The following is a 26,530-nucleotide window of genomic DNA, read 5'->3' as shown; positions in this document are numbered from 1 at the left end:
GTTGTTTGTTTGTTTGTTTGTTTGTAGATGTCAGTGTAAGATCTCCTGCATCTTTCTTAGGCAGCTAATCTGAGAGCTAATCCTGCATGAATCACATTCTTAATGCAGCATTGATCCAACTTCACCTTTCATCACAGTCGACAGCAGCAACTTACTGCATGTAAACAACAATTTTTAATACAATTTATAATGTTTTAGTGGGTTTAAATTTACTATGCATGAAACTGAATGATAAACTGAGTGTATTTAAATAGCAGAAGATACATGTTTACTTATTTATTGGAGCTCTTTTTCTCTTTCTGTTAAAATCATATATTCTTTGGGGACCGACAGAACATTTTGTAAAATAAAAATAATGTAATTTCTTTGTTTTTATGTTTTATTTCTATATAAAGCTTTAATATTATCAGAATTGTTTTATATAACCTATGGGGAGCTCATGAATAACCGTTTTGAGGTGTTTTTCTTAACTAAATTATTAACTAGTGAACATACAAGTGCATTTTAATTCTGTTTAATTCTTATTTTATTATTTTATTTCATTGTTCTGACACTGTAGTAAAATACATTTCTTATTCAGTGTAGTTGAATGATGTTTTGATCTGATTCTGATTCACACAAATAAACTAAAACCAGTGAAGTAACTTTGCGTTTATACTGTTTATCAGGAGTTTTATAGAGCATTAAAAAATAAAATATTTTACACACTTGATGAGTTAAAGAACACATGATGGTCAGTCAGGCTCATAACATCTGCAGTCTTTGCTGACAGAGTCACTGCTCAGTTTAATCAGCTGATCAATGCATCAGACAATCTGCAAAAGGCCTTAAAATTAGATTCTTTAACCTCCACTACAGCTGTTCAAAAGCCGTATTTCAGACCTCGTTTTAATTGATTGCAAATGTTTTTACCTAAACTGTAATCATATCTGTTTTACTTTAATTCATTCATCATTTTTATTTTATTTTAGATACCTACATAATATTGTTTTGTGTTGTGTTTTTCCTCTTCAGTGGTTTTTCAAGATAAAATAAAGGTTAATAATAATAATAATAATAATAGAAGTGATTTATGTCATGTTGTTTTACATTTTCACCACAAAAGAGTGAAAATTGATTCATTCACACCTGCACAGCTACCACTGTGGTAACAACATGATTAATGACGGATTGGATTTTCCTTTAATTCTCACAGTTCTGGTGTTTTAAAGACATAAGAGTCATGGTTATTAAACTTTTTCATGTTAAGGGCTTCTAGACTGACACGAATGAGACTACAGACCCCAGTCTGATAAGAAGATGTTTAATTGCAGAAAGTGTATTTGTGTTGCTTTGTGTTACTGATAGATGCAATTATAATGAAAATAAATTATTCTCCTTTTTTAATGGGGATCCCCTGGAAGCCCCTCAAGGACCTCTCAGGGTCCTCGGACCCCACTTTGCAACCACTGCATTAAAGGACCTGAATGAGAGCAGGAGGAATGAGATCACATGCAGGAAACAACATGTATGTCTCCTGGTGAGGTTTTACTTCTGTGATAATTAAACTGAAAGTTTTTTCTCACTGAGATGTATCCCTCCTCTGTTGCTTCCTGATCTTTCTTCCATTTATTTCCTGTTAAAGGGTGTTTTAGGAGATATTTCTTTTTTTGAATCAAGGGTCTAATCAGAAGATGTTGTATTGCTGTACAGATTGTAAAACCTCCTGAAGCCAAGTTGTGATTTGGGATATATTTAAATAAAAATTGACTGACTTCACAAGTTTGTCTTTCAAAGGTTACGTAGTCTTGATTTTAAGGATAAGGCTGATAATATTCTGCTTTTTTTAATTGTGTTTTTAATGTCAACAAATCTCATGAAAGATCAAAACTAATCACGACCTGATGGAGAGTCTCCAGCCATGCTAGCAGCTCTGTGAGTCTGTCCTCACTGGCGCTACAGTGGTGTTTAAGCTAAACATTAACGTCACCATGCTAACATGCTGACCATATTCACTCTCTAAGTTTAGCTCGTTAGCATACTGAGCTAAAAATCTTCATTAGTGTTTCAGGTATTTGGTCATAAAACAAAGTATTGGGACACATTAAGGTTCATTCTGATGGTGGTGCTACACGAAAAATCAGAGAATCGCAAACGTCAGCAGGATTCATCCTCCAGTAAACACGAATGTCTGCACAGAATTTCACAGTAATCCATCAAATAGTTTTATATTTTTAAACATATTTGAGTCCTCTGTGCCGTAGAGTCTCATTTGCCATCCAAAAACTACTGAAGACACACCAATGACACCGTTCAGACTCAACAACACATTCAACACATCATCCTGCTGCTGTAAAAATACACCAAATGTGTATTAATCCGCTGCTGAATATAGTTCCCAACAAAATATGCACTATTTAACTAAAGACTCAGCTGTTTCATTACACCTTTTTCTGAATTAAACAATATATTTTGTAAACCACTTTTGATGATGTATGTCATGAGTAGGAGTAAATGTGTTGTGTGTGTGAATGTGGGTAAGTTTGAAAGTACTGAGAGTTGGTTTTGGTCTATTTTGGGGGAAAAGGGAAACATTTGTTGACAAGTAATATGAGTGTTTTTTATGATTAACTTAAAGACTTCCAACCTGTTGCTCCACAACCAAAAAATCTACACAACACTGGTGAGAAACTAAAACATTTACTAGACTGTAGATTATAGTTTTTTGTCATTGGAGTTCCCATCCTGACAATCCAGGTTTGATTTTCATGTCTATTTGTAGATGGTTGAATCCAGACCAACCAAACATCCATCAGTCATGACTGCTCGCTAATGATGAATGAATGAAACCTTCCTGACATCTCATCTCTGAAGTCTTCAACTAGAAAATCACAACTTTTCAGAGAGAAGTTTAAAAAGGTTTCAGAAGATAATGTTATATAAAATGAACAGTTCAACACTTTAAACTAAGATCTCGAATCAACGAGGGCTTGAATCTACACAATTTTGACATAACTGCAAGAAAAAAAAGGAAAATTATGAGTTTATAATATTTGTCGCGGTGTCCGATTATCCAAAATCATCCTGACTGGTGGCAATACTTCCAAATGATGCTACTTCATATATCAAGTTACAACATTTCAGAGGGAAAAATTGCACTTTTTCACCTGCACTAACTTCATTTGACAGCCATAGTTCAATCCTCAACATGCAAAAATATGATCAAATTATGAAACATGGTGAGTTGTTATCGATTAAACTGTGCAACAGTAGCTAAAATCATCAATAAAATACCTCCACTTTGACCAGCTACACCACTGAAATGCTGCTTACATGCTGATGCAACAGTAAGAATAATCCAAAGCTTTGATTAAAACACTAAATCTTGACATTTGAGAGGCTGAAACCAACTTATTTCTGCTCCTAATTTGTTTTCTTCTTTAATTAATAAAATCAACTTTCACTTTCATTTTAATCTGACACCTGAAATAAACCCCTCGACTACCTCACACTCCAGCTGCTGTCACTGCCTCCTTTGCTCCTCATCTCTCTCTCACCTGATAGGCCACCATGTTGAGGAAGTAGTTGTAGACGCCGCGACGGTTCATCCCCTGCGTGGCCGACATCGTGCCTCTAAACTGCTTTTCCTCGGCCGGCACCACTCCACATTTGGCCATGAACATCCGAGCACAATCGCCGGAGAGAGGTGGGGAGGACGAGGAGGAGGAGGAGGAGGAGGAAGAGGAGTGGGGGGGCTTTTTTTATTCCTCAGAGTGCTTGCAAAGATGGCATCCTCACATCCTCAATGAGGCCCAAAGAACACAACTTCCTATATAACAGGCCTGAAGATCCCAACAGGACAACAAGATAAAAAAAAGTGCAAAGCTCAGTCCAGTAAGTTGTCCCTGTTGAACGCTCCTTATGCTGGATTAAATCTAGTCCGGCTGGGCTCCCTGCAGTTGATAACCTCAGCATGAGCGCCCGCTTCAGCTGCTGCTCTCAGCCCAGCCTTGCAGGGGGAATAAGTTGTTTTCTCTCCCACATATCCTCTGCGTGCTTTGGCTCTGCTGCTGTGTTGGGTGCTGCCAGAAAAGAGGGAGAGTTGGGTGGTGAATGCCCGGTGCCCTCCCTCCTCCCCCCTCCCAATCCTCCCCTCCTTCCCCTGTCCTACCCGCTCAGATTAGGCAAGGGAGGGGGTGAGAAGAGGAGGAGGAGGCGGAGGAGGTTGACAGTGACCATGTGTCAGTCCCATCTGTCCCTCCCTTCCCTTCCCCCCCTCCCTTCCCTTCCTTTTTCTGGCACACAATCCCCTTCAAGTACAATGAAACAGGACAATGCTCCCGTTTAATCCAGATTTACAAAATTAAACAATTACCTCGTGGGATTTCTGCCACGCTGATCCCTGACACCTTACGGCCTACACCGCCAACTACACGACTAACCCACCACCTGACCTCCACGTCCAAGCCCTGTATCTGTCAGTCGGAGAGAAAGAGGCCACGTCCAATAATCCTGTAGAAGTCATCACGTCTGCGTTTATACGACCCAGAAACACTGAAGTGGGGCGACGGACTGGTTGCAGGGCAGACTGTGATGGACCAGGCTGCATTAGACTGCATTAAAATGTGTTTACAGTTTACTAATAAACAGGCTAATGGATTTTTTTTTTTTAAAGGCCTCTAATGGAAGGTCGAAAAGGCATCTGGCAGAGACGTAAAATTAAGTTGCAACTAACATTTTTTTTAAGCTTTTAAGTGATTTTCAGATTATCTGCAAACAGTCTTCACTCACAGTCTTGTCTAGCAAATCGTTCAATTACATTTAGAGGTGGATTAATTTAATATGAGCTCATAAAAAGCTGTAATAACCTTTTTGTTGACATGATTTATTCATTTTTTGATTTATTATTCATTCCTTGTAAAGTTTCCTGCTGCTTGAGAGTGTTTCCAACTCAAGTTTTGCCCTTTTTAGCTTTATTTTAAGGTCCGTTTGTGTGGTTTTATATGCAATTTTAATTCAAAGTGTTTGTTTAAGTCTGACATGGGGAGAAGCCCTTAACTGGCCTGTATAGGATATTTATGATAGATTGATGAGACATAACAAAAAAAAGATTTACTGTATTGTTTTTTCATTTTTGTGCAAATAAAAAGAAATTAATGTGTAGATTTTGAAAGATTGGGTGTCATTTTAAAAGCTCAAATATCAGATATATCTATTGTAATATTCAAAATATAACCTTTATGATTCAGTCATTGCTTTTTTATAATCATAAATACATTGAGTGCAGGATTAGTGTTTGGTACATATGCTTTTTTGTTGAATTAGGTAAACTCATGGTTGGATAAAAGGTGTTTGGAGCTGGTAAATATATTTTAAAGTCCATGACAGACAGTAGAAAAAACAGAGGAGGCTGTTTGTTGTTTTCTGCAGCAGTGAAATGAAAGGATGTGTGTGTGTGTGTGTGCGTGGCTACTGTTAAAAAGCGCTGAGTGCATGAGGAGAAAGTCAGATTAGATTTGGGTTAGTGTACAGGGCGGAGCGCCGGGATAATCCGGTCCTTGTTCAGCCCTCCTCTCAGTCAGGATGACCTTCAGTCGCTGCAGCAGCCTGTTACTCTCTCTGACTGGCTGCATAACGAGCAGTGATGTTAACACACTTTATCCTCCACACATCTTTAATTAATGCTGTTTCTGCCAGATGATAAAAAGCCTGTTGCTCCTGCACTACAGCCTCTTTCCTACGCTGCATCTAAAATCACATACTTCTGTTACTACACTATGATCTTACTGTTGTACCAAATCATTACAGCCTGCTATATTAACTCAATAAACCTACTGATGGCTTATATGTGACAACAGTAATCGATGCTTAGTGCAAAAACACACGTATAATGCGTTTGTATAATGCAGTGATGTTCAAAACTAGTCCATCTCCTTGACAACCGTTGAGGGTGTCCATAGTTCCGCTTTGAGTAAAAACCATCCAGGTACTCATAGTGCTGACTGCTGCATTTTTACATACTTCTCAGTGTGTAAACGCACTTATGCACTCAAAATATTAAGTGTAAATACAGAATTACGAGATTTGAGACACAGCATTAGTCCGACCTGTTGAATTTACATCTTTCACTTCAGTTAAACAGCAAATAATCCACATCAATCAACACCGACGTCTCTGGAAATGGAGAGCTCTCAAAATAGCAAACACACTCATACAAATTCTAAATAGTTTTGCCATGAACTACAAACATGTGTATCTACTTTGAAGTTGTAATTTCACATCACTATGCAAACCCCCCCCGCCCCCCCCCCCCAAAACAGAAGTGAAGGCCCTAAAAGAAGCCAGATGATAATCTTTGCTAAGTAAAAGGTTCTTTATAAATGTCTGTATACAAATAGCCAAACTACATTACCCATAAGCCATCTGGGCTCATAGCAATGATTAATGAGGCAGAAAACTGAAATTTTATCTATCTCTTATCAATACTCATACATACAGAAATACATGTTTTTAATACAATCATCCCCCAAAACTTGGTAAGCAAACTGGGTGAACTGGTCCCGAGTAGCCTCCTCTGTAACTGGATACTGGTTTTCATTACAGACAGACACCAGTCACGGTCTCCTGAGTCCAGTGCTGTTTACACTAATGACCCACAATGAACCGCGTCATTAAACTACACGGAAGACACAACGGTAGTTTGCCTCATCTGGGACGACAAGAAGGTGAAACAACTGGTGGACTGGTGCAACAAACAACGAACAATCTGTCTCTGAATGTCAACAAAATAAAAGAGATCATCGTTGACTTGAGACTAGACTCACTATTGATTTAATTGTTGGTCGAGGCAGATGGTCGCCCACCTAGAGTCCAGTTCTGCTTGAGGTGTCTTCCCATTAAAGGGGAGTTTTTCCTTTGCCGCTGTCACCAAGAGCTTGCTCATGGAGGAATGTTGGGTTTCTGTAAATTAAATTAAAGAGTATGGCCTCCACCTGCTCTCTACATGCACAGAACCACCGGAGAGTCAGTTAAGAGCACAAAGTTCCTGCGGCTGTGCACATCCCATCGACCACCCGATCCGGACCGTAAACACGTCATTTCTAGCCGAGACAGCCCATCAGCAGCACTTGCACTTCCTGCGATGGATGTGGAACGCAAATCTCTACATAGGTTTCATAAAGAGTTTACTGCGGTGATGACGGCTTCACTCCCATCCATTCAATATATCAATCAATAAATCACACTTTATTTGTGTAGCACTATTCAAGCAACACTGACCTGTCACAATAATTACGTTATCAACTTATCGTACAATGACGTAAGTATTAACATCATCATGTCTATATATGGACTTATCGTATGATACATGACGTCAGTATTGCCACACTTCACATTAGCAGCTAAGAGGCTATTCATGTCACATTGGCTAAGTGAGTAGTGTCCTCCATTCCTCACTGTGCTCGTCCTGAGTGGAGACTGCAGAAGAATTAAAGGTAAATAACTCTGTCCCCAAACATAATAGCAGTCTGGGTTTTTACAGAAGAGTAGCCAATCCCTCCTTGCATTATTATACTATTATATTATCATTATATCAGTTGTATAAAATGATCTTCAAATGACAATGATATCGTTTATCGTGATTATTTCTGAGACAAAATATTGTCCAATAAAAGTAGTTATCATGACAGGTCTATGCAACACATGCTGCTTGACCAAGGCCTCCAAAATTCCTGTAGACCCCCCCCCTCCTCCTCCTCTGAGGACCCATCCGTGCCATCAACTATTTGCCCTTCTGGCCTCTGGCAAGAGGTGAGGTGACATATGGTGCAGGACTGCCAGGTTCTGCAAAAGCCTCTTCACCCAATCAGCCACCAGACTGCTTAACTCCCATTCACAACTCCTACCACACACACACACACACACACACACACACACACACACACACACACACACACACACACACACACACACACACACACACACACACACACACACACACACACACACACACTTAGACTTCCATTCTAGTAACTGCTTTTATCCTGTGATGTGCACTAATTTGATTCATATGGGCAATTTTATTCAATCCTTCATTGTACTCATAGTTGTTTACAGTATGCTTATAATAATTAACTTATTATTTTTTTTTACTTTTGTCAGTTTTTAGCATTTTGTTTAACCTTATATTCATTATATTAATTAGCCATATGCAATGTAATATCATTATAAAGTGCACTTAAAGTTGATCTTCAGCCTTAACGTATTGGAGTATTAAAATAGCACAGAAATGATGCAGAGGAGTTGAGGTCGGCTGCTGAGTGGCTGCTTCAATACAGGAAGTCGTTTTTAACATGTTGGAAAAAGTCTCCTCGTGCCAAAATGTTGTCCAGTAATCGGATCGGACCCCGTCGTCTCTTTACATTTGCTTTCTAGGAAGTGAATAACAAACGGAGAGAGGCTGAACGGTCGGCCTGGTTCAGACTCTCAGTCGGCTATAAGAGGCTTTGAACTTAACAAACCCAGTGAATGAAGACTCTCAAAAACCTTCCAGCAAATCAACATGTTGTAGGATTATTAGTCTGAGGAGGCGATGACATCAGAGGAGCAGCTAGTTTAATGAGACCAGTTTAGTGCAGACTGAACATTTGGGGGTTGAAGTGAAATATCTCAACAAGTATTGGAGGGATTATTGTGAGACTTTGTACAAACATTCATGTGATATGTCTCACAAGATTAATTAAAAATGACTTTGGTGCTCTGTTGATCTTTTCTCCATACAAGAGAGGGGCAAAATATTAGGAACATGTTTCAATATAAAGCACTATAGTACACTACCACCCACTACAACCTTAATAATAAGCATAAAGCAGATGCACCTTTTTGATGATTCAACAAAAACTGAATAATAAAAGCAGCCTATAGCTTGGTCTAGTAGTATGGAAAGCTCTCCCATCAAACGATACCTGCAATCGATCCTTTTTGCACAGAGCTAGAAAATAAGACTATTAGTGTGGACTTGCTCACAGCCAATCAATGCAAGCGTTAAATATTAATAATTTGAAGACTTTTAAAATGCATTTGTGTAAAAATCGAATCGTTTAGATGTGGAGGAGTTGGCGGCATTTTATACAATTTAATGCTTCTATTCACATGATGGGTGTTGAATGAAATACTCAGTTGGTATCAGTATCACTTTAAAGGTACTTGGGTTGGTACTGGTATCATCATTTTTAAAAGTATACCCAGCCCTGTAGATCCTGATATTGTAATAATATCCCAATAATGTTATAAAAACTCCTAATAATAACATTTTTTAATAAAACCTGATAATGTATTAACTTCCTGATAATGTAATAATAAAGTTGCATTTCCCAATAATGTAACAATCTCTGTAGTGATGATGTAATAAATTATTACATTAACAGGAGGTTATTACATTTTTGGATTAACCTTATTTTTGCAGAACCTAATAATGTAAACATTTCCCAATATTGTAAAAACAGTATTACATTTATTATTGAGTTTTGAGGTTTTTTTATTACATTATTGGGAAATTATTACATTATCAGGTTCTACAAGCCGTAAGCATATCACAAAAATACGAAGACTAGTGTACTTGACAAAAAGCAAAGAAAAGGTGCTTAGGTAAACTGCTGAACTGCTGCTTCTTTAACCCTCCTGTTGTCCATGGAGGAAGGAAAGAAGGAAAGAAGGAAGGACAGGAGGAAGGAAAGAAGGAAGGACAGGAGGAAATGAGGAATTAGGAAGGAAGGAAGGAAGGAAAGGAGTAAGGAGGGAGGCAGGGAGGAAAAGAGGAAGGAAGTAAGGAAGGGAGGAAGGAAGGAAAGGAGTAAGGACGGATGCAGGGAGGAATTAGGAAGGAATGAAGGAAAGAAGGAAGGACAGGAGGAAAGGAGGAATTAGGAAGGGAGGGAGGAAGGAAGGAAGTGAGGAAAGAAGGAAAGGAGTAAGGAGGGATGCAGGGAAGAATTAGGAAGGAATGAAGGAAAGAAGGAAGGACAGGAGGAAAGGAGGAATTAGGAAGGGAGGAAGGAAGGAAGGAAGTGAGGAAAGAAGGAAAGGAGGAAGGAAGGACAGGAGGGAGGAAGGAAGGAAGGAAGGAAGGAAGGAAAGGAGTAAGGAGGGAGGAAAAGAGGAAGGAAGTGAGGAAAGAAGTATGGAAGCAAAGGGATCAAAGAAAGAGGGAGGAAAGAATGAAGGAAAGAAGGAACAGTCAAAAGAGACGGGGTCAATTTGACCCGGGAGGACGACAGGAGGGTTAAATGTGCTTTATAATTGACTTGACTTGAAAAACTGAAAATGTAAAATTTATCAGAGCTGTTGTATCTGATTGTACAAATGTTCCTACTAAACCTCTCAGAGAGTGTTTACTCTATGATTTGTTTATTTTTGACTGGTTTAAAATCTTCATTGTCTTTCACACAATATCGTCAATATCTCACTTTGGATAATTCCCCTTCCACCATGAGCAGGTGGGTCGTACGGCAGCTATTCCCCCCGTGATAAACACATGTTGCTCTGAGCCGCGGCCCTGCTCGGCTCTGCATTCCTGGGGGCCCCCTTTCACTCTCCCAGATAATTGCTGCTGCCTTGTGGGAGAGGAGGAAGTGCCAGAGAGAACAAACAAAGGCAAATTAGAGGATGCAAATCGCCGCATGAGTGAAAGCGCTCAATCTATGGTTTCAATAGGATTGCGCAATAACAGTTGGCTCAAATCCAGGCCTTGTTTACAATTCATTATTCTTTTTTGAGCAAAAACTGCAGGGCCAACGAGGTATTTTTTTCTTTTTGGACCACTTTTGTTTTTAAAAAATCTTGTTTTTTACGTAATTAAAGATTGTAAATTATTCACACGCATCAGCTACGAGAGAAGCAGCAGAAGGCTTCACGTAGAAACACAATGTACCCATTCATAAAAAGTGTTGACATGACTGAGTGCACAGGAAATTGGGCTGGTGGAAAATTATTAATAGAGTCCAGAAACATATTTTAATCTGTGCTACATTCCTAAACTCGGATATTTACTGAAAAATTATTGGAATTTGGTAGAAAAAATGCACAAAATCTGATTTTAAACAGTGATATTTTAGATACACTTATTTAAATCTACTGACTAGTTATTGTATGTTTTACACTACATGGTCCAAAGTATTTGGTGTCTATATGCTTTTGTGTATGTTTGGTCTGTTTTTCATGTTGTTGTTTTTTTTTTGGGGGGGGGGGGGTCTTTAACCCCTTACACACTGTTCATGGTCAAATTTGACTCATTATTTACATTTAAGAGCTGTAAAAACACCATATACACATTTCTTTTAGTTGCATTTTTCCTAATGTGACCCACAGTATACAAAAATGGAAATAAAATGCATTTTTACACGTTTTTATTAATGTAAATGTACAAATTTAACCCATGTTTATTAAAATAATCCAAGAAAATCAGCATTCAACCATGTTGCTGTATTCTTCCTTTTCTATAACATGTTCTCCTGGACCATAAAATAGTGATTGTGAATGTCTTTTTTTCCATAAGATTACAAACAGAGGGATTAATCAAACATTTATTAATGACTGACGGGGAATTTATGAATGTGAATTGATGTAAAGATTAATTATGAGTCAGAAAATGAACAGTATGTGAAGGGTTAAATCCCCCTTCATTCCAAAAATGTTTGTGTTTGTTTCCACATTCATCTCCTGAAAGTGGAAAGTTTCTCATGAGTGTAAGAGGGGGCGGACCCACGAGCCTGATTTGTGACCTCACAACTAGTCTGGAAACCAATCCTGGTCCAGTATCCAACTTACACGAGCCTCCGGTGCCTCCGGTGCACAAACACAGAGAAAAGACTTTACAGTGAAGGAGGAGACACATTCCTACACGTTCCAAGATCCAAGCTTAAAACTGTAAAGGAGACTAAGCTTTTACTGCTGTAGCCCCAACACTGTGGAGGAAACTCCTCCTCAGTATCAGATCAGCTGAGTCTGTACCTCATTTTAACCCTAACATAATGTTCAGGGTCACATTTGACTCATTTTTACATCAGAGAACTGTAAAAATACTTTTTATTTTAGCCTGAAATGTGATGTTTTCCCCTTATGTGACCCAGAATACACAAAAAAGGAAAATATATTTGACCCATATTCATCCAGAATATCAAATAGTTAACATATAACAACATATGTAACACTGGATCATAATATAGTGACTTTTATATAGTTTTTTTAATCATAAAATAAATAATAAAATAAATTCTCTCTGCTCTCTGATAGCTTCATTAAGGATAAATCATGTTTATCTGTGACTGATGAGCTCTTTATGAATGATTTGTGCTTCAGAAGTTTGGTATAGAGACTAATCATGTGAGGAAATAGTGCGACGGCTCAGAATATGAACAGTATGTAAGGGGTTAAAAAGCTGCACACACAGGCATTCATGCAATATTGTATAACTGCTATTTCGTGTTGTTTTATTCATTGTTAAACAAATAAATAATCTGATGTGGATGAACTTGATTGCCTCGACACAAAGCTCTGACCTCAACCCCAAATCCAACACCTTTAGGATGAGCTGTGATCCAGACCTCATCACCCCGAATCATTGCTGCACCTCACTAATGCTCTCGTGGCCGAATGGGAACGAATCCCTGCAGCCAGCTTCCAACAACCTGCTGAAAGCTTTCCAAGAAGAGTCACGGTTGTTATAGCAACACATTAACGCTCATAGTTTTACAAGTTCAAGTATCACATTTAGTATACGGGTGAAATATTCTGATGTCGGCGTAAGTCTTTTATCTTTCAATCAGGGGTGTCAAACATACGGCCCGTGGGCCAGAACTAGGACGCCAAGGGGTCAAATCTGGCCCAAGTGGATAACTGTGCAAAGTATGAAAATTGCAGAAAAGTTATTGCAACTTTACTGCTTCAGAGGTTTTAAAAAAACAAAAACATATTGTGGTCATATTTAAACCATTCATATATTGAACACTAATCAGCAGCTTCTGTGCAAAATAATCTGAAAAAATTGATATAATATTGTTGAAATTGACATTTTTCACAGTAAATACATTTTTTTATTATAGTAAAGTTAAAGTTATTTTATTTGTAGGTTATTATACAATGGTTTTACTGGTCTGGCCCACTTGGGATCAAATTGATGGTGTATGGCCCTTAAATTAAAATGAGTTTGGGTTTAAATGGAAGAGCTTCATGCAGGAATCATGCAAGATGACCTGACCTGTTGTTCATGTTTGCCCACACTGAGAGCTTTCTATGATCCTGTTAGTTATACATTTTTTTGTCTGACTGTAATAAAGCGTCACATCCAGCAGCGTCTCACCTGAACTAGACAGCAGCGTCCTGACATCACGTCGCTGAGGTCTGAGGCGAGGAGAGCTTTAAACGTCCACAGTGGAAACAGCCATCAGTCATAGAGCAGGATGAAGGGGTTGGTGGGATGACAGCGGCGTCTCACCAGGGCCATTCCTCCGAACCCTCGCCACCATTCATATCTCCTCCAGAATGAAACCCACCAGGAACACTAGAAAGAAAAACACTGATGTGGTTTTTCAGGAACCTGCTCGGGGTTTTAAGACACGAGCAGGTTTCTGTTTCCTTAATCTGATTAGAGCAGGTGGATTGAAAAAGCTCAGACGCACTGGAAGGACTGGAAAAGTCTGGAAAATCTGGTGCAGTTCATTGAGGGCTACTTCAAGGTAAACCTCTTATAAGAGACAGGAATAGAACGAGGAGGAGTGATTTAGTAATCCGGACAGTTAAACATCCATCAGATCACAAATTAAGACATTATCTTTAGTTTTCAGAATTTAAATTACCAAAGACTATGATGGACCCCATGTCTAATTTAACACAAGCTCACACTTTTACAGGTCCATATGTAGCCTATAGTCCAAGGTTAAAATAAAAACATATTATATCCAAGCGATTCTCATGAGAAAATGGCTTGAAAGTGAATTCTGTTCAATCAAGAGCGCAAACTTTGACATCAAAAGCACAAATTAATCAATTGTGAGCACAGAAAACCAATTTGTTTTTGCTTTTTTTTCTTCATGTCCCCTCCCAGGCTCCGTAGTTTTTTAGCAAAAACCAAAAAAACAGGTTTTAGATTTGACTTTATATTACACTCACTGATTGTGGCCTACTGTTACAACAAGAATTGCTACTGTTTGCACCTTTTTATATTGCATATTGCACTTTATTGCTCTTATAGATTGTTAATGTTTTATTTATGTCTTAAGTTGTTTTTAATTGTCTTAAATGTTCTGATGGCTCAGGGAGTGCTATCTAAATTCCGTTATATTGTTGTCTGACCCTCAATATAATGACAATAAAGCTACTAAACAATGAAAAAAAATGAAAGAAATTGACTTTATATATATATATATTTTAAAGTAGGTTGTCAGTGTGGCAGAGAGAGGACATTACAGACTCTACCTTTTACAGAATATTTGGGATTATACGTTAAAATAGTTAATTGTTGTGTCTTCTTCTTCTGTGGGTTTTATTGGTGTTTAGCAAACAGCTGGAAGGTGCTCTACCGCCACCTGCTGGACTACAGTATAGAGCAGTAGAAAAACCCTAAAACAAAAAAAACTAAATTATCTTTTCTTTTATGTAACATTAATTGACTAATATACAACATACTTTCTAAAAAAAATCAAAAAAATAAATAAATCTACATATCCTGTAAATAAAGCCCTTCACTTCCGGTGCTACACTCTCTTCCCTCCGCCGTCTTGTGACCGGAACCTTCCTTCTTTTTGTTCCGGCCTCAGTGAAGCAAACATGGCGGCTGAGGGAGATGTAGATTTGGACCTGGAGGCCGATGAAAACTGCACCGGGAAACCTGCAGAAAAGCCTCGCAAACATGACAGCGGGGCCGCAGACCTGGAGAGAGTCACGGACTACGCGGAGGAGAAAGAAATATCAAGTTCCGACTTAGAGACGGTGAGTGAGAGCTGACGGAGACATTAGCAGGGGGGACATGCGGCCAAACCATGTGCTTTAATTTAGCTTTAAACCTTTAATATACATGTTTTATAATATCTATAGTTGGCCCAGAGTAAAAGTATCAATACAGTAATGTAATAATAGTGCTGGGCGATATGGCTGAAAACTGTATCACGATAAAAGTGTTTCATGTCAGTCGATATCGGTAATTACTTATTATTTTAATGACTTGACACTTTTATTGTAAACTTCGTCTGATTTAAATCACCTCAGTTATCAATTAAAGCAGACAGGGGAAAAAAATGTCAACACAACTATGAAAAACACTCAAATAAATACATGTACACATAAGTCTGAATGAAAATTTAAATCACAACGAACACTTAACAATAAAGTGTTTTAAAATATGTGCAAAGTGTTATACAACATAGAAATGAAAGTAAAGCTGAGGTAGAGGCAGGGCGATACAGATAAACTCAAATATCACAATATATTTGACCAAATACCTCGATGTCAATATCGCAACAATATTGTAGGGATGAATGTTGGTGCTGTCACAAAATATTTACACAATTTGATCAATAATCATCAGTAATTTGGATATATTGACAAAGTGGGTAAAAGCAAATAATATAACAGCTAAACAGTTTGGTTAGTTCAGAAAATGACATTTTTACTGTAAACTGTAACTTTAAAATAACTAAAAGTACATAAATATTATGAGTGATGTAATTAAAGTATTACAGTAAAAGTACATAAATATTATGAGTGATGTAGTTAAAGTTCATTATTAAATGTAGGTTTAGACACATATCACTCAGTTTGGTTTCCAGCTGGCATCTTCACGTATTTCAGAAATAATAAACAGGAGAAATATGAATATTAATGGGTCATAGTCATATTTATAATACTGTGATATTGGAAACATGATACACAGACCTACAAGCAGTCTGTTTGTGCTTTATTTATAAGTGTATATTTTACATTTCAAATCCTTATAGGTGAGTAAAATATACCTGAAAAACATTTCCTGTGTTAAATCGATGAAACAAAGATTTTTTTAGTAATATAAACTGATTTTGATGCTCGTCACTTTGTCTGTGTTATAACAATTTTTTATAACAGTCAGGTGAATAACGGTGTTTCTTCTTTCTTTGTTTCAGGCGATGTCCGTGATCGGAGACAGACGGTCACGAGAACAGAAAGCCAAACAGGAGAGGTGAGATCTCTGAGATGATTATTGTTGTTAATGAGCAAACCTACTGCTGTCTGTGAAGTAAAATTACATTCATAATCAGCAGGTTGAGGGGTTTTTCCAGCTGATTTTGAACCCTGGTGCTGCAGTCTGAAGAAAACACACAACATGTTGATTGTGCTCACTGATGTTTGGTTTTTCACTTGCAGAGAGAAAGAGTTGGCCAAAGTCACCATCAAGAAAGAGGACGTAGAGCTTATTGTAAGTTTTTCACTGTCATTCTGTAAACATCAGTGTTTCTAGTTCACTGGAATGAACAAATGTACCTCAACACCAGAGTTTTACATCCTTATTTGATAGTAGATCATATCGGCATTAATCTGCTGCTGTAACTGTTACTGGTGAAGCTTTATAAGAGCATCAGTGAGGTCCATGATGGAGATGGGGTCTGTTTCATGAACACAGCTGATTAAATAACATCCCGTCTCTTAAACTGTCACTCGCAGATTGTAGATACATTTGCTTAAATTAAGTCCTACATTCCTCTCGTACGTTCATGCACGTTTTGATCCTTTTGGTTTTGTTAAATATGTCAAAATGAATGTGAGAAGAAATCGGCTCAGGTTGTAAATTTGGTGAAACGAGCCCTGATTCATATTATGAGGTGAGAGCTGTGTGCAGGCCAAACTGGGAAAAGCACTTCTCACCACTAATCTCTGATTGGTCAACAGAACACACTACTGACCACGACAGCGGCCCTTAAAGGCATTTTCAACATCCAGACGATGTAGTGCAGATGCCGTTTCATAATTTCGAAATATGTTTGCAACCGCTGCAATTTTTGAAGATGAACTAAAAGATAGCTGAAGATAACTTGAGCATGTTGTGCTGTAGACAGTCTGGAAGCTGCACTGCCCTCACAGATGAGTTCCACCTTTTCCGTTCCCTAAACACCACTCGCCTGAGCATCGATAAGCGGAATCAATAAACACAGAGCCATAAGATTTGGAACTGGTTCTCGATTCCCATCCCTAATCACCACTGAAAACTCTGCAGATTCCTTTTGGGTTTGTGTATAATGTAACTTGCAGGTATATCAACATTAGGGACTGTTTGGAAATCAATGCATCCCACTTGTTGATTGGGTGCAGACAGCAGTATTTAAATGAGGGTTTTGTGTCTTAATGGAGAGTTTGGACGAGCAGAAAGCTGCAAGCGCAAAATGAAATGTGATCAGGTTCTAGTGGAAGAGGTTAACTAATATATTGAGTTATAACAAAAACTAATATTACCATAAACACCCACATATGGGAGAGTATTAGTGACAAAGTCAATTCTGTTAGTAAAACCAAAAATATTAACACTAGTGAAAAAACTCCATCCTGCGTATATTCTGTCATTGTGCCTCTGTCTCCTCGTCTCCATAGTAACAGCTGTTTGATACCTGCCCTTCAAAGGTATTATTTATAGACACAGCTACCGTCAGCAACATTACCTTCAGGTTTGGTAAATCACAATGCGTGTGCTAAATAACATACTTGCATTTTCTCCTCCCTGTATTTTGCACACTGGGGTTAGAATGCCTCATATTACATTCATTATGGTAAACTACTAAATGGACAGCGCGTATTATCTTACACAGTTGAAAGACACAAACCTCAGTGCGCTGCGTTAGATCAGCTTGCACATTTTTTGCAGGTGATGTCAAGTTTGCACGTTTTTCCACACACAAACTTTTAGTCAATCAGACCCTGAATGTTTTGCTTGTTTTTTAATCTTCAGTTTGAGCCTGTCTGTTAACATTGTGATGTGTTGTTCCTGTGCAGATGTCAGAGATGGAGATTTCGAGGAATGTGGCCGAGCGCAGTCTGAGGGAACACATGGGTAACGTTGTGGAGGCTCTGGTGGCTCTGACCAACTGAACGGCTTCACAACTCGTCAGTAAAGAAGAACTCAGCGGTTAAACTTATTGCGGTGTAATCTTTTTTTTTTTTTTTTTAAATAAAAGTTGATATTTGCCATCATTCCCTTTGTTCCTTTCTTTCTTTCTGCCTGTAAAAAAAGTTCTGAAAATGGTTGAAAATACAAGTTTTAATCACATACAAGTCAACTTACAACGTGTACTTTCATGAATATTGAAAAGAGAGAGAGAAAAAAACTATAACGCAAGAAATCAATACAAGAAATCTGCTTATTAAAGCTGATATTTACAAAATAACATCACGACCTGCTGCTGAAGCCCTTGAGGCTCGTGACCGTTAAGTTACAGACAAAAGGTGATGTCACTCCTTTTTTCCTTCTCAAAATGCAGAAATTTTAACTATTAAAGTAAAAGAAAAAGCGTTATTGGTCTGCATCTTAAATAAGTCTTTTAAACTGTGCTTTTGTTTTCTTTCTTGGTGAATAAAATTTCATCAATATGATCCGACAGTAGAATCAGTCACTGCGCTGCTTTTTTTAAAAAACAAAATAAAAGTCCAGTTCCTTTTCGAGTGGTCAAGCTTCACACATCTTTTTATCTTCTTAAGTCTTCCTCTTCTGCACTGTGGGCCGGTCGAACACGTCTCTCACGCCTGCCGCCTTCTGCTTGAAGAACTTGCTGTTCTGAGCGCTCTCCTGAGCCCAGGCCGAGTCAAACGACGTGGTGTCCTGATCCACCAGGTGGGTGTATTTAGTGCGTCCGGAACGCCCAAAGTTTTTGACCTTTATGAAGAAGAGGAGGGGAAGAAACGAGAGGTTAAATCAGAAGTTAAAAGGTTTATCCTCTACTCAGATAGGATTATGTTGTGTTGATGTTTGTCTTGTTAACCCTAAAATAGCAGAAAAACTTGCAGAAGTATCTACAAAACCACGACTGCTACAGTTCAAGGAAGGGAAACTCTGGGCCGATACCGATTTTTACAATAAGAATTTGGCTGATAACCGATATATACCGATACTGATTTTGTTGTTGATGTTTTATTGTTATTTATTCCACAGGGAAACAAAGAAATCATTGTAATAAAAGATAAATAACTGAATTGTTTTAAAGTGATTCAGCCCATCATTACGCTTTCTTTAAATGAGCACAAATACAAATGCCTAAAACAATCTTTAATAACTTTTTCTTTTCAATTAAAACAACGGTTTCAAAATCCCTTCAGCCTGCGACACAATTACCTGTTTAATTAGAAGAATTTTCTCTACTTCCATGTGTACTGTTACTGTTGCTACTACTGTCTGAGTCTGACCGCAATTAACAAGAACATCGGCCACTGACTTCGGTGAATTGTCTCTTATTTACAGATAGGCCGAGGTTAGTCAACAAGGGGAATGTTGGCTGATATATTAGTGCATCCCCAGTTCAAGGTAGCAGTCACTCAGTCTAAGGCCCCTATCCATTCCCCCTTAGTTCGCAATATTAAAAAGGGCCATTCGAATCAAATTAGCACAGTTTAAGTGGACTGTGAAACCCTTTAAATGTAAATAGCGAGTCTGCATCAGTGCAAGCTTGTAATATGTGTGTGTGTTCACAGTGGAAAAGACAAGGCACCATATAAAGGCTGTATAAAGTGTGAAATAGCATAACAGCGACTATCTGTTGCCATGGTGACGGCTGCTTCCTTGTTTTCCCAGTAGCAAGGGGCGTCACATAAATTGTCCATTTACCATGAACTTAAGTAACCTTTACCATGTTCCCCCCCTAGTGTTTGGGAAGAACGTTACATTTAATAAATGGCTCATACAACATGAGCAGGGTTAACTACAACATGTGACACTCACCTGCATGACTTTGGGTAAGATGGTTTTGTTGAAGTGATCCTCCAGAGTCGGAGCGCTGAAGTCTCTCTTGTACACGTCCTCCTCTCCATCCTGCAACACAACATACAATCAGGTTTATTTCCACAGTTAGAGAGATCAACGAGGGGAACAAATGACTTCCTGTCTGCAGCACGATAACAAATCTAACTTTACAAAAAGGAAAAATTAAAGTAGCAATGTAACACAAAACAATAAGACAGATTAATAATAGAATAAATGACATAAAGAGTGATAGAAAAGGTCACAAACAACTGGTATGTTAGAGTTTAAAAGTCTGACATCATAATTTCTGTTTATTATCGACCAACAAATACACAAATATATCTGTGAATATCACTGTATCAGTCCAGCTCTCTGGTTTATGTTGAAGAATAACAGACAAGGTAAAATGCGTCTGATTATGTGAATGTTAAGCTACAGAAGTACATGTCAAGATTTTAATTATGTATATTAGAAGATTCATTTAATGAGGAAAACTCATCACTATTATCCAAAATCTCTTTTACATGTGTATCCTGCCAAGATAGCAGCTCATGCCATAATTTAAAAGTTAGAAAACTTACAAATAGGGCAAATAAATCAATATTATATCAATATCGTGATATGAGACTAGATATCGTCTTAGATTTTGGATACTGTAATGTTGTGATATGATATAAGTGTTGTCTTTTCCTGGTTTTAAATGCTGCTTAACAGTAAACTGATGTAATTTTCTGCACTTACCAGACTTTTCTAGCTGTTTTATTGTTTGCCTTTAACCCATTTACTCATTAAATCCACATTATTGATGATTGTTTATCAAAAATCTCATTATGTAAGTAGTTTGTGAAAGCACCAATAGTCATCTCTACAATATCGATATCAAGGTATTTGGTCAAAAAATGTTGTGATATTTGATTTTGTCTCACTATTGCCCAAATAATACGTATAGAAAATACTTAAATATGAAAAATACATATAAGACCTGGAGGAAAGTGTATATAAAAGGTATAAAAATGACAGAAAAGAGAAGTTGAGACACTCTCCTGAATGATCTCTGTTATCTACATTTTAAATGAATGTTAAACCTCTTTAATGTTGATGTTTTCTGTGTATCTGACGTGTCTGATCTCCGCAGTGACTCACCATGAAGAAAGCTCCTCTGTGGTAATACTTCTGCAGGAACTTGTATTTTCCTTTGCTGGCTTTGTTGGTGATGAGTTTGCCGTTGTTACGCAGCTCGGCCCGCCTCTCCTCCTCCGTCAGGTTGTGGAATCTGTCGATCTCGGCCTTCTCCTTCTCCATGCTGCAGGACAAACACGGCTCATTAACACCCTCATCTATACCAGCGCTGTGCTTATATTCATCCTTTAAAATCAGCCTTTACTCACGTTTCTCTGGCCTCTCTGTCCCTCTTGATGCGTTTCAGCTCACGGACCTTCCAGGCTTCGTATTCCTCCTCCTCGTTCTCTCCGTCAGTGTCCAGAGCGTCCAGGGCAGCCAGCGTGCGTCTGTTCTCCTCGAACTCCTTCTTGGCCTCCTCCTCCACGATCTTGAGTGTGTAGCGCCGTCGCTCCTCCACCTGCTTCTTGGCCTCGGCCTCCAGCTCTTTCTGCTTCAGCTCCTCCGCCTCGCGCTCCGCCACCGTTATTCTGTCCTTTCTGAGATTAAAAAAAAAGAAAAATTTGATTTCCATGTTGTTTCTTTATATTCATGGTTTTATGGTTATTGTGAGCAAATAAAAGACAGATTTGGGTCTTTTATTTGACAAAAGACTCATCTTGATGGAACAGAAATCAACCCTCTCCTCTCCTTCCTTTCAAAGATGGATAACTGACATGATTTCAGACTGAGTTGGAAAGACTGGAAAGGTTTTTAAGAACTAACTCAAGACATTTTCAGCTATCTGGGACTCATTACTCACCTTCCTGGACGAGGCCGGGATGGGATGAATAATTCATTTACATCCTCTCTAACGGCCTTTGTTTGAGACTCAGTTTAAAGGTCAATGACGTGATGCAACCCAGAGTCCAAAATCTGATTATATACAGGAAAATAAATGTGAACTAAAATGTGGAATAAATATAATCCACTTTTGCAACCCAACACTGTTTTTTTTAACACATTTTAAATCATTTGTCACAAATTATTTAGAAAGAATTTTTAGGATACGTCCTGCTCAATATTGACAAAATGCTTTAAAACAGTGGTGTCAAACATGCAGCACGCGGGCCAGTACCGACCCGCTTTGACTCCTTTCTTCCTTTCATCTGTCCTTCCTCCCTTTCTTCCTTCCATTTATCCTTTCTTCCTTCCATTTATCCTTCCTCCCTTCCATCTGTCCTTCCTCCCTTCCATCTTTCCTTCCTTCCTCCCTCCCTTTCTTCCTTCCATCTTTCCTTACTGTCTTCTCTTCCTTCCATCTTTCCATCCATTTATCCTTTCTTTCTTTCTTTCTTTCTTTCTTTCTTTCTTTCTTCCATCTTTCATTTCTCCCTTCCATCTGTCCTCTTTCTTTCGTTCCTTCCTGTCTTCTCTTCCTTCCATCTGTCCTTTCTTTCTTTCTTTCTTTCTTTCTTTCTTTCTTTCTTTCTTTCTCTCTCTTTCTTCCTTCCATCTTTCTTTCTTTCTTTCCTTCCTTTCTTCCTCCCTCCCTTTCATCTTTCCTTACTGTCTTCTCTTCCTTCCATCTTTTTAATGGACCGGCCCACTTAAGATCAAATTGGGCTGTATGTGTGTATGAATTGCTCATCTTGCCAAATCTTATTTGTCACTGACTCTTAAAGCACTCTGTATAAACCAGCTTTCAAATGTTATTTTAACTGTTTTTTGTATTTGTTTGTCAACTCATCTAAATAACTTATTCAGAAACATTCTCAGCTCTTACTTGCGGATGAAAACTGGTTTGAGTCGCGGCTCTGCTTCGTCCTCGCTGTCTGTGTACTCTTCATATTCGGACTCGGACTCAGTCTCCGCCCCAGACTTCCCTTCCTCCTCCACCTCCATGACCTCCATGTCTTCGTTCTTTCGCTCGGTGGCTCGCTGCCGCATCATCGCTCGCCGCCTCTCGATTTCCTGCACAGAGTGACAGAGTCCACATTAAAAACAGTCAAATAACTGGAAAAAAACACATATAACGGTTATGAATTTAAGCACAGATATGAACCTCATCATCGACTTCTTCTTCTTCTTCCTCTTCTTCCTCACTGCTCTCCTCACGTTCTGGGTGCCACGTTCCTTCATCAGAGTCTTCGCTGCTCTCTACGACGACTTCAGGCTCTGCGATCTGTCTGTGCCTCGCCAGCCTGAAGAGAAAGAAGTCAAATTAGCACATTTAGCTCCACAAATAAAAGTGTTTGCATCCAATCAAGTCGTTTCTGAAGGGGTTAAAATCTTAAGCGTGATACCTCTCCTCCACGTCCTCAGAGACACGGTTGAGCAGACGTTTGAGACGCGGGTCGGAGACTTCCTCCTCCTCCACTTCCAGCTCCGGCTCTGCTTCTTTCCCCTTCTTCACAAACTGGAAGTCCTCTTCTTCCTCGTCAGACGACTCCATCGGAGCGTAGTCGGGACGTTTACCCGACACATACCTCTTCACTTTCACCTTCTCCATGGAGAGCTCACCTGAGAAATGACACATTATTGATTAGTAACTTACTAAAGTGAAATGTTCCCGACCCTGTTTCCTAATTATAGAAGTAGAGACGTTTGATGTATTCTCTAAAACTTCATAAGACTGAGCTGCTCAGTACAATAACTCTGCGAGAAAGTTAATTTCATTGTTCATACCAACATTTTTGGTGAGACTGGGTCAGTTAAAGATGTTTTTGAAGGTAAAAGGTGAAAGAGTGATTCCCAAACTAGAGTTCAGAGACGACCAGAAGCCCTTAAAGGGTCAGTTCAAATTAATAAATCATTAAAAAATGAGGATGTCCCAATCAAGTTTTTTCAGCTCTGATCCCGAGTATCGGATGACGTTGAATCTAATATGCTACTTTCAAAGTCAGGTGGAAGTCTTAAAGGATAAGTTTGTAATTTTAAAATGTGTCTTAAAGCAGCAGTCAGGTGTCCATATGAGCAGTGAAGTAAGTTTTCCTCTCTGTAATCATTCCTCCTGTTCATACTGACTATTTATTTCAAATGTGCTTTCAGTGTAAAGTGATGGAGGACACTAATCCACAGTGTGTCCACGCAGTCATTTAAAAGTAGATGTGAAGCTTCTATTGAGCATCAGCAGTCTGAGTTAGTCATATCAAGTGATATCTGACACATTTACTGTCTTTTTAGCATCAAATTCCCTTTTTGTGTTTCCCTGTTGAGCTGTGGTGGAAGTATAGTAACAAAAAGACGTTGGCACTAAAAACACTGTAACGTTGAAAGATTTGACACATTTGCACGGCTTGAGCTTTATATTAGGTTTAAATTAAACTTGTATTTACTTTTTTAGCACAGAAAGAGGACTGTGGATTTAGTCCTCCATCACTTCCATTGTAAGTTCATTATGAAGGGATCTTCTAATGGTCAGTATGAACAGGAGGAATGATTACAGCAAGAAAAACAGCTTTAATGTTCATTCGGGCTCCTGATTATTTACTATAGTATTAAAAAAAAAGTACAATTTGTCATTTTGACATGTAGTTAAGTTTAAGTATAAAGTAGCACAGCATGGACATAATGTTACTCTAGTAAATCAGCATAAATAGCAGCTAATCTTCTCATCTGTTTGTGTTATTAGTTGATTTTAAGTGAAGCTAACTGATAGCAGCTAATGCTAGTTAGCTAGTTAGCATTATTTACCTTTCTCGTTGCGGACCGGAACCGCTCCAGCGGTGGACTGGATCGGTGGCAGCTTCATGTTGAGGGCTTCGCGACTAGACATGTTTGCCTGGTCGATAGTATCACCTGGATATCAGAGAAATGTTATATTTCACTCCGAAAACAAACAAGAAACGAAGCTAGCTCGTTGTTGCTGCTTCCAACAAACGGAAGTCTAGTGATGGGACAGGAAGTGGGTTTTTGTTCCGACACTCGTTTTCTCCAATAAGCCGGAACCTTCTTCATCATCATCTTCTTCTTCTTCTAGTTTTACATCCAGCTTTTGGGGCATTACCACCACCATCTGCTCTGGAGTGTGAACCAGAAACTCCACTTACCATCTACAATTATTCTTATTAATTAGAGAAAATAAATACATAAATAAATACAAAACAAACAAAAAAACCAATAAAAATGAACACAATCACACCAAACTTAAAGAAATATGATTTATTTCTGTGATACATGTATAAATGGATATACAGAAGTTAAATAGCGTCTTGTCCGTTGTGTCGCTGCTGTGTTATCAGAGCTGAACGCCTCTCTGTTTGAACAGCTCCTCCAGTTTCTCCTCCAGAGCCAAGTTGGTTCCTTTCAGGCCTTTCACCACCTCAGAGGCCCACAAGAAATACTCCTGGACCCGCTCTGATGTCCAACCTGCACACACACACACACACACACACACACACACACACACACACACACACACACACACACACACAGAGGAGGGGGAGGACAGTAAGTAAGTACATTATGAGGTATTAGCACTTGAGTATTTCTCGGCTTTTGGTTAATCTGTGTTTTAGACTTCAGGTTTAAAAAAAAAAAAAATCTATTTAACTTTCATCTCTTCTTATTTGTTTTAATGTAAATACCTTTTTTGTTGTTCTTACTCATATAATTTAAATTTAGTAATTGAACGCAAAACAAAAACAATCTAATAAAAACAAGAGAAACTGAACTTTCACTGCTTTAAAAAACAAAAACATCCCTCAGAAAATGTAATGAAGGCGATAAAATGATATTAAAACTTGCAGAAATCCTTAAAAAAAAGTTACAAATTGATTTTAAAAAAAAAACAGTGAAAGAGGAGATGACTGACCGACAGGCGTGCATCGGTTCAGGTCCCTCAGGTTGTACAGTTTGTCGGCCAGTTTGACCAGTTTGGCTTGGCGGCTGCAGTGGGCGGCGTGCTCCACCTGCTGACGCTTCCTGTCTAGTTTGGACAGAGTCTTGTCGTCCGTCACCTCCTGAACGATGCGAGCCACGACCGGCCCGAACTTTGCCTCCAGCTCGGCAGGAGTGGTGTCGGTGTCCTCCACGGTGTCATGGAGCAGAGCGGCCTGCAGGAACACACACACACACACACACACACACACACACACACACACACACACACACACACACACACACACACAGTGTCAGATATATGACTTGAAAGCCTGAACTGATAAGATCTGTTATCATACCTGCAAAACCTCGATGTCTGTGATTCCTCCTTCATAGCTGAGGATCCTGGCCACTCCTTAAAAGTACACACACACACACACACACACAGAGCTGTGAGCAATCAATCCACTGTACTGCTGCACAAAGACACATATTACACAAGGTACTCGTAACAGATAGAAGAAGTGATAGGAAATAACTTGTGACTTTTATTTCTTATAGTTAGTGTTTCTTTCATAAGATGTATTGATTTCACAAAAATCACTCACCAGTTTTACTGTTTCCATGTTTACTCTTTTTTATATGTATATATTGTTTCTATACTTT

General features: G+C 38.6%; 4 protein-coding genes across 4 annotated transcripts in view; 1 reads left to right on the top strand and 3 right to left on the bottom strand.

The window, feature by feature from the left end:
* The window catches only part of serinc4 (serine incorporator 4), a 31,658-nt gene extending 28,002 nt beyond the window's left edge, over positions 1 to 3,656 (bottom strand). Inside the window, exon 1 of the mRNA XM_062418435.1 lies at positions 3,537 to 3,656. Within this exon, the coding sequence (XP_062274419.1) occupies positions 3,537 to 3,656 (120 nt within the window). The remainder of the gene's footprint in view (positions 1 to 3,536) is intronic.
* An 11,126-nt stretch (positions 3,657 to 14,782) lies between these two features.
* hypk (huntingtin interacting protein K) lies at positions 14,783 to 18,083 on the top strand. Its single transcript, XM_062417502.1, has 4 exons — positions 14,783 to 14,961; positions 16,128 to 16,183; positions 16,369 to 16,420; positions 17,986 to 18,083. Exons 1-4 carry the CDS (start codon positions 14,800 to 14,802, stop codon positions 18,079 to 18,081), a joined length of 366 nt encoding a protein of 121 aa, XP_062273486.1. The 5' UTR covers positions 14,783 to 14,799; the 3' UTR covers positions 18,082 to 18,083.
* Positions 18,084 to 18,235: 152 nt separating this feature from the next.
* mfap1 (microfibril associated protein 1) lies at positions 18,236 to 24,917 on the bottom strand. Its single transcript, XM_062416933.1, has 8 exons — positions 24,737 to 24,917; positions 23,347 to 23,563; positions 23,106 to 23,244; positions 22,827 to 23,014; positions 21,331 to 21,600; positions 21,086 to 21,245; positions 19,922 to 20,011; positions 18,236 to 18,862 (listed from the first exon to the last, which is right to left on the bottom strand). The coding sequence occupies exons 1-8, from the start codon at positions 24,816 to 24,818 to the stop codon at positions 18,683 to 18,685; spliced, it is 1,326 nt and encodes a 441-aa protein (XP_062272917.1). The 5' UTR covers positions 24,819 to 24,917; the 3' UTR covers positions 18,236 to 18,682.
* A 272-nt stretch (positions 24,918 to 25,189) lies between these two features.
* Positions 25,190 to 26,530, bottom strand: part of hddc3 (HD domain containing 3) — a 2,003-nt gene continuing 662 nt past the window's right edge. Inside the window, exons 2-4 of the mRNA XM_062416920.1 lie at positions 26,224 to 26,279; positions 25,857 to 26,097; positions 25,190 to 25,411 (exon numbers count right to left, since the gene is read on the bottom strand). Of these exons, the coding sequence (XP_062272904.1) occupies positions 25,281 to 25,411; positions 25,857 to 26,097; positions 26,224 to 26,279 (428 nt within the window). The 3' untranslated portion in view covers positions 25,190 to 25,280. The remainder of the gene's footprint in view (positions 25,412 to 25,856; positions 26,098 to 26,223; positions 26,280 to 26,530) is intronic.

The sequence above is a fragment of the Scomber scombrus genome, chromosome 1 (assembly GCF_963691925.1).
Source record: "Scomber scombrus chromosome 1, fScoSco1.1, whole genome shotgun sequence".
NCBI classification, from domain to species: Eukaryota; Metazoa; Chordata; class Actinopteri; order Scombriformes; family Scombridae; genus Scomber; species Scomber scombrus.
The sequence above is the reverse complement of the archived record's forward strand: the minus strand, read 5'-3'. Positions and strand labels throughout refer to the sequence as shown.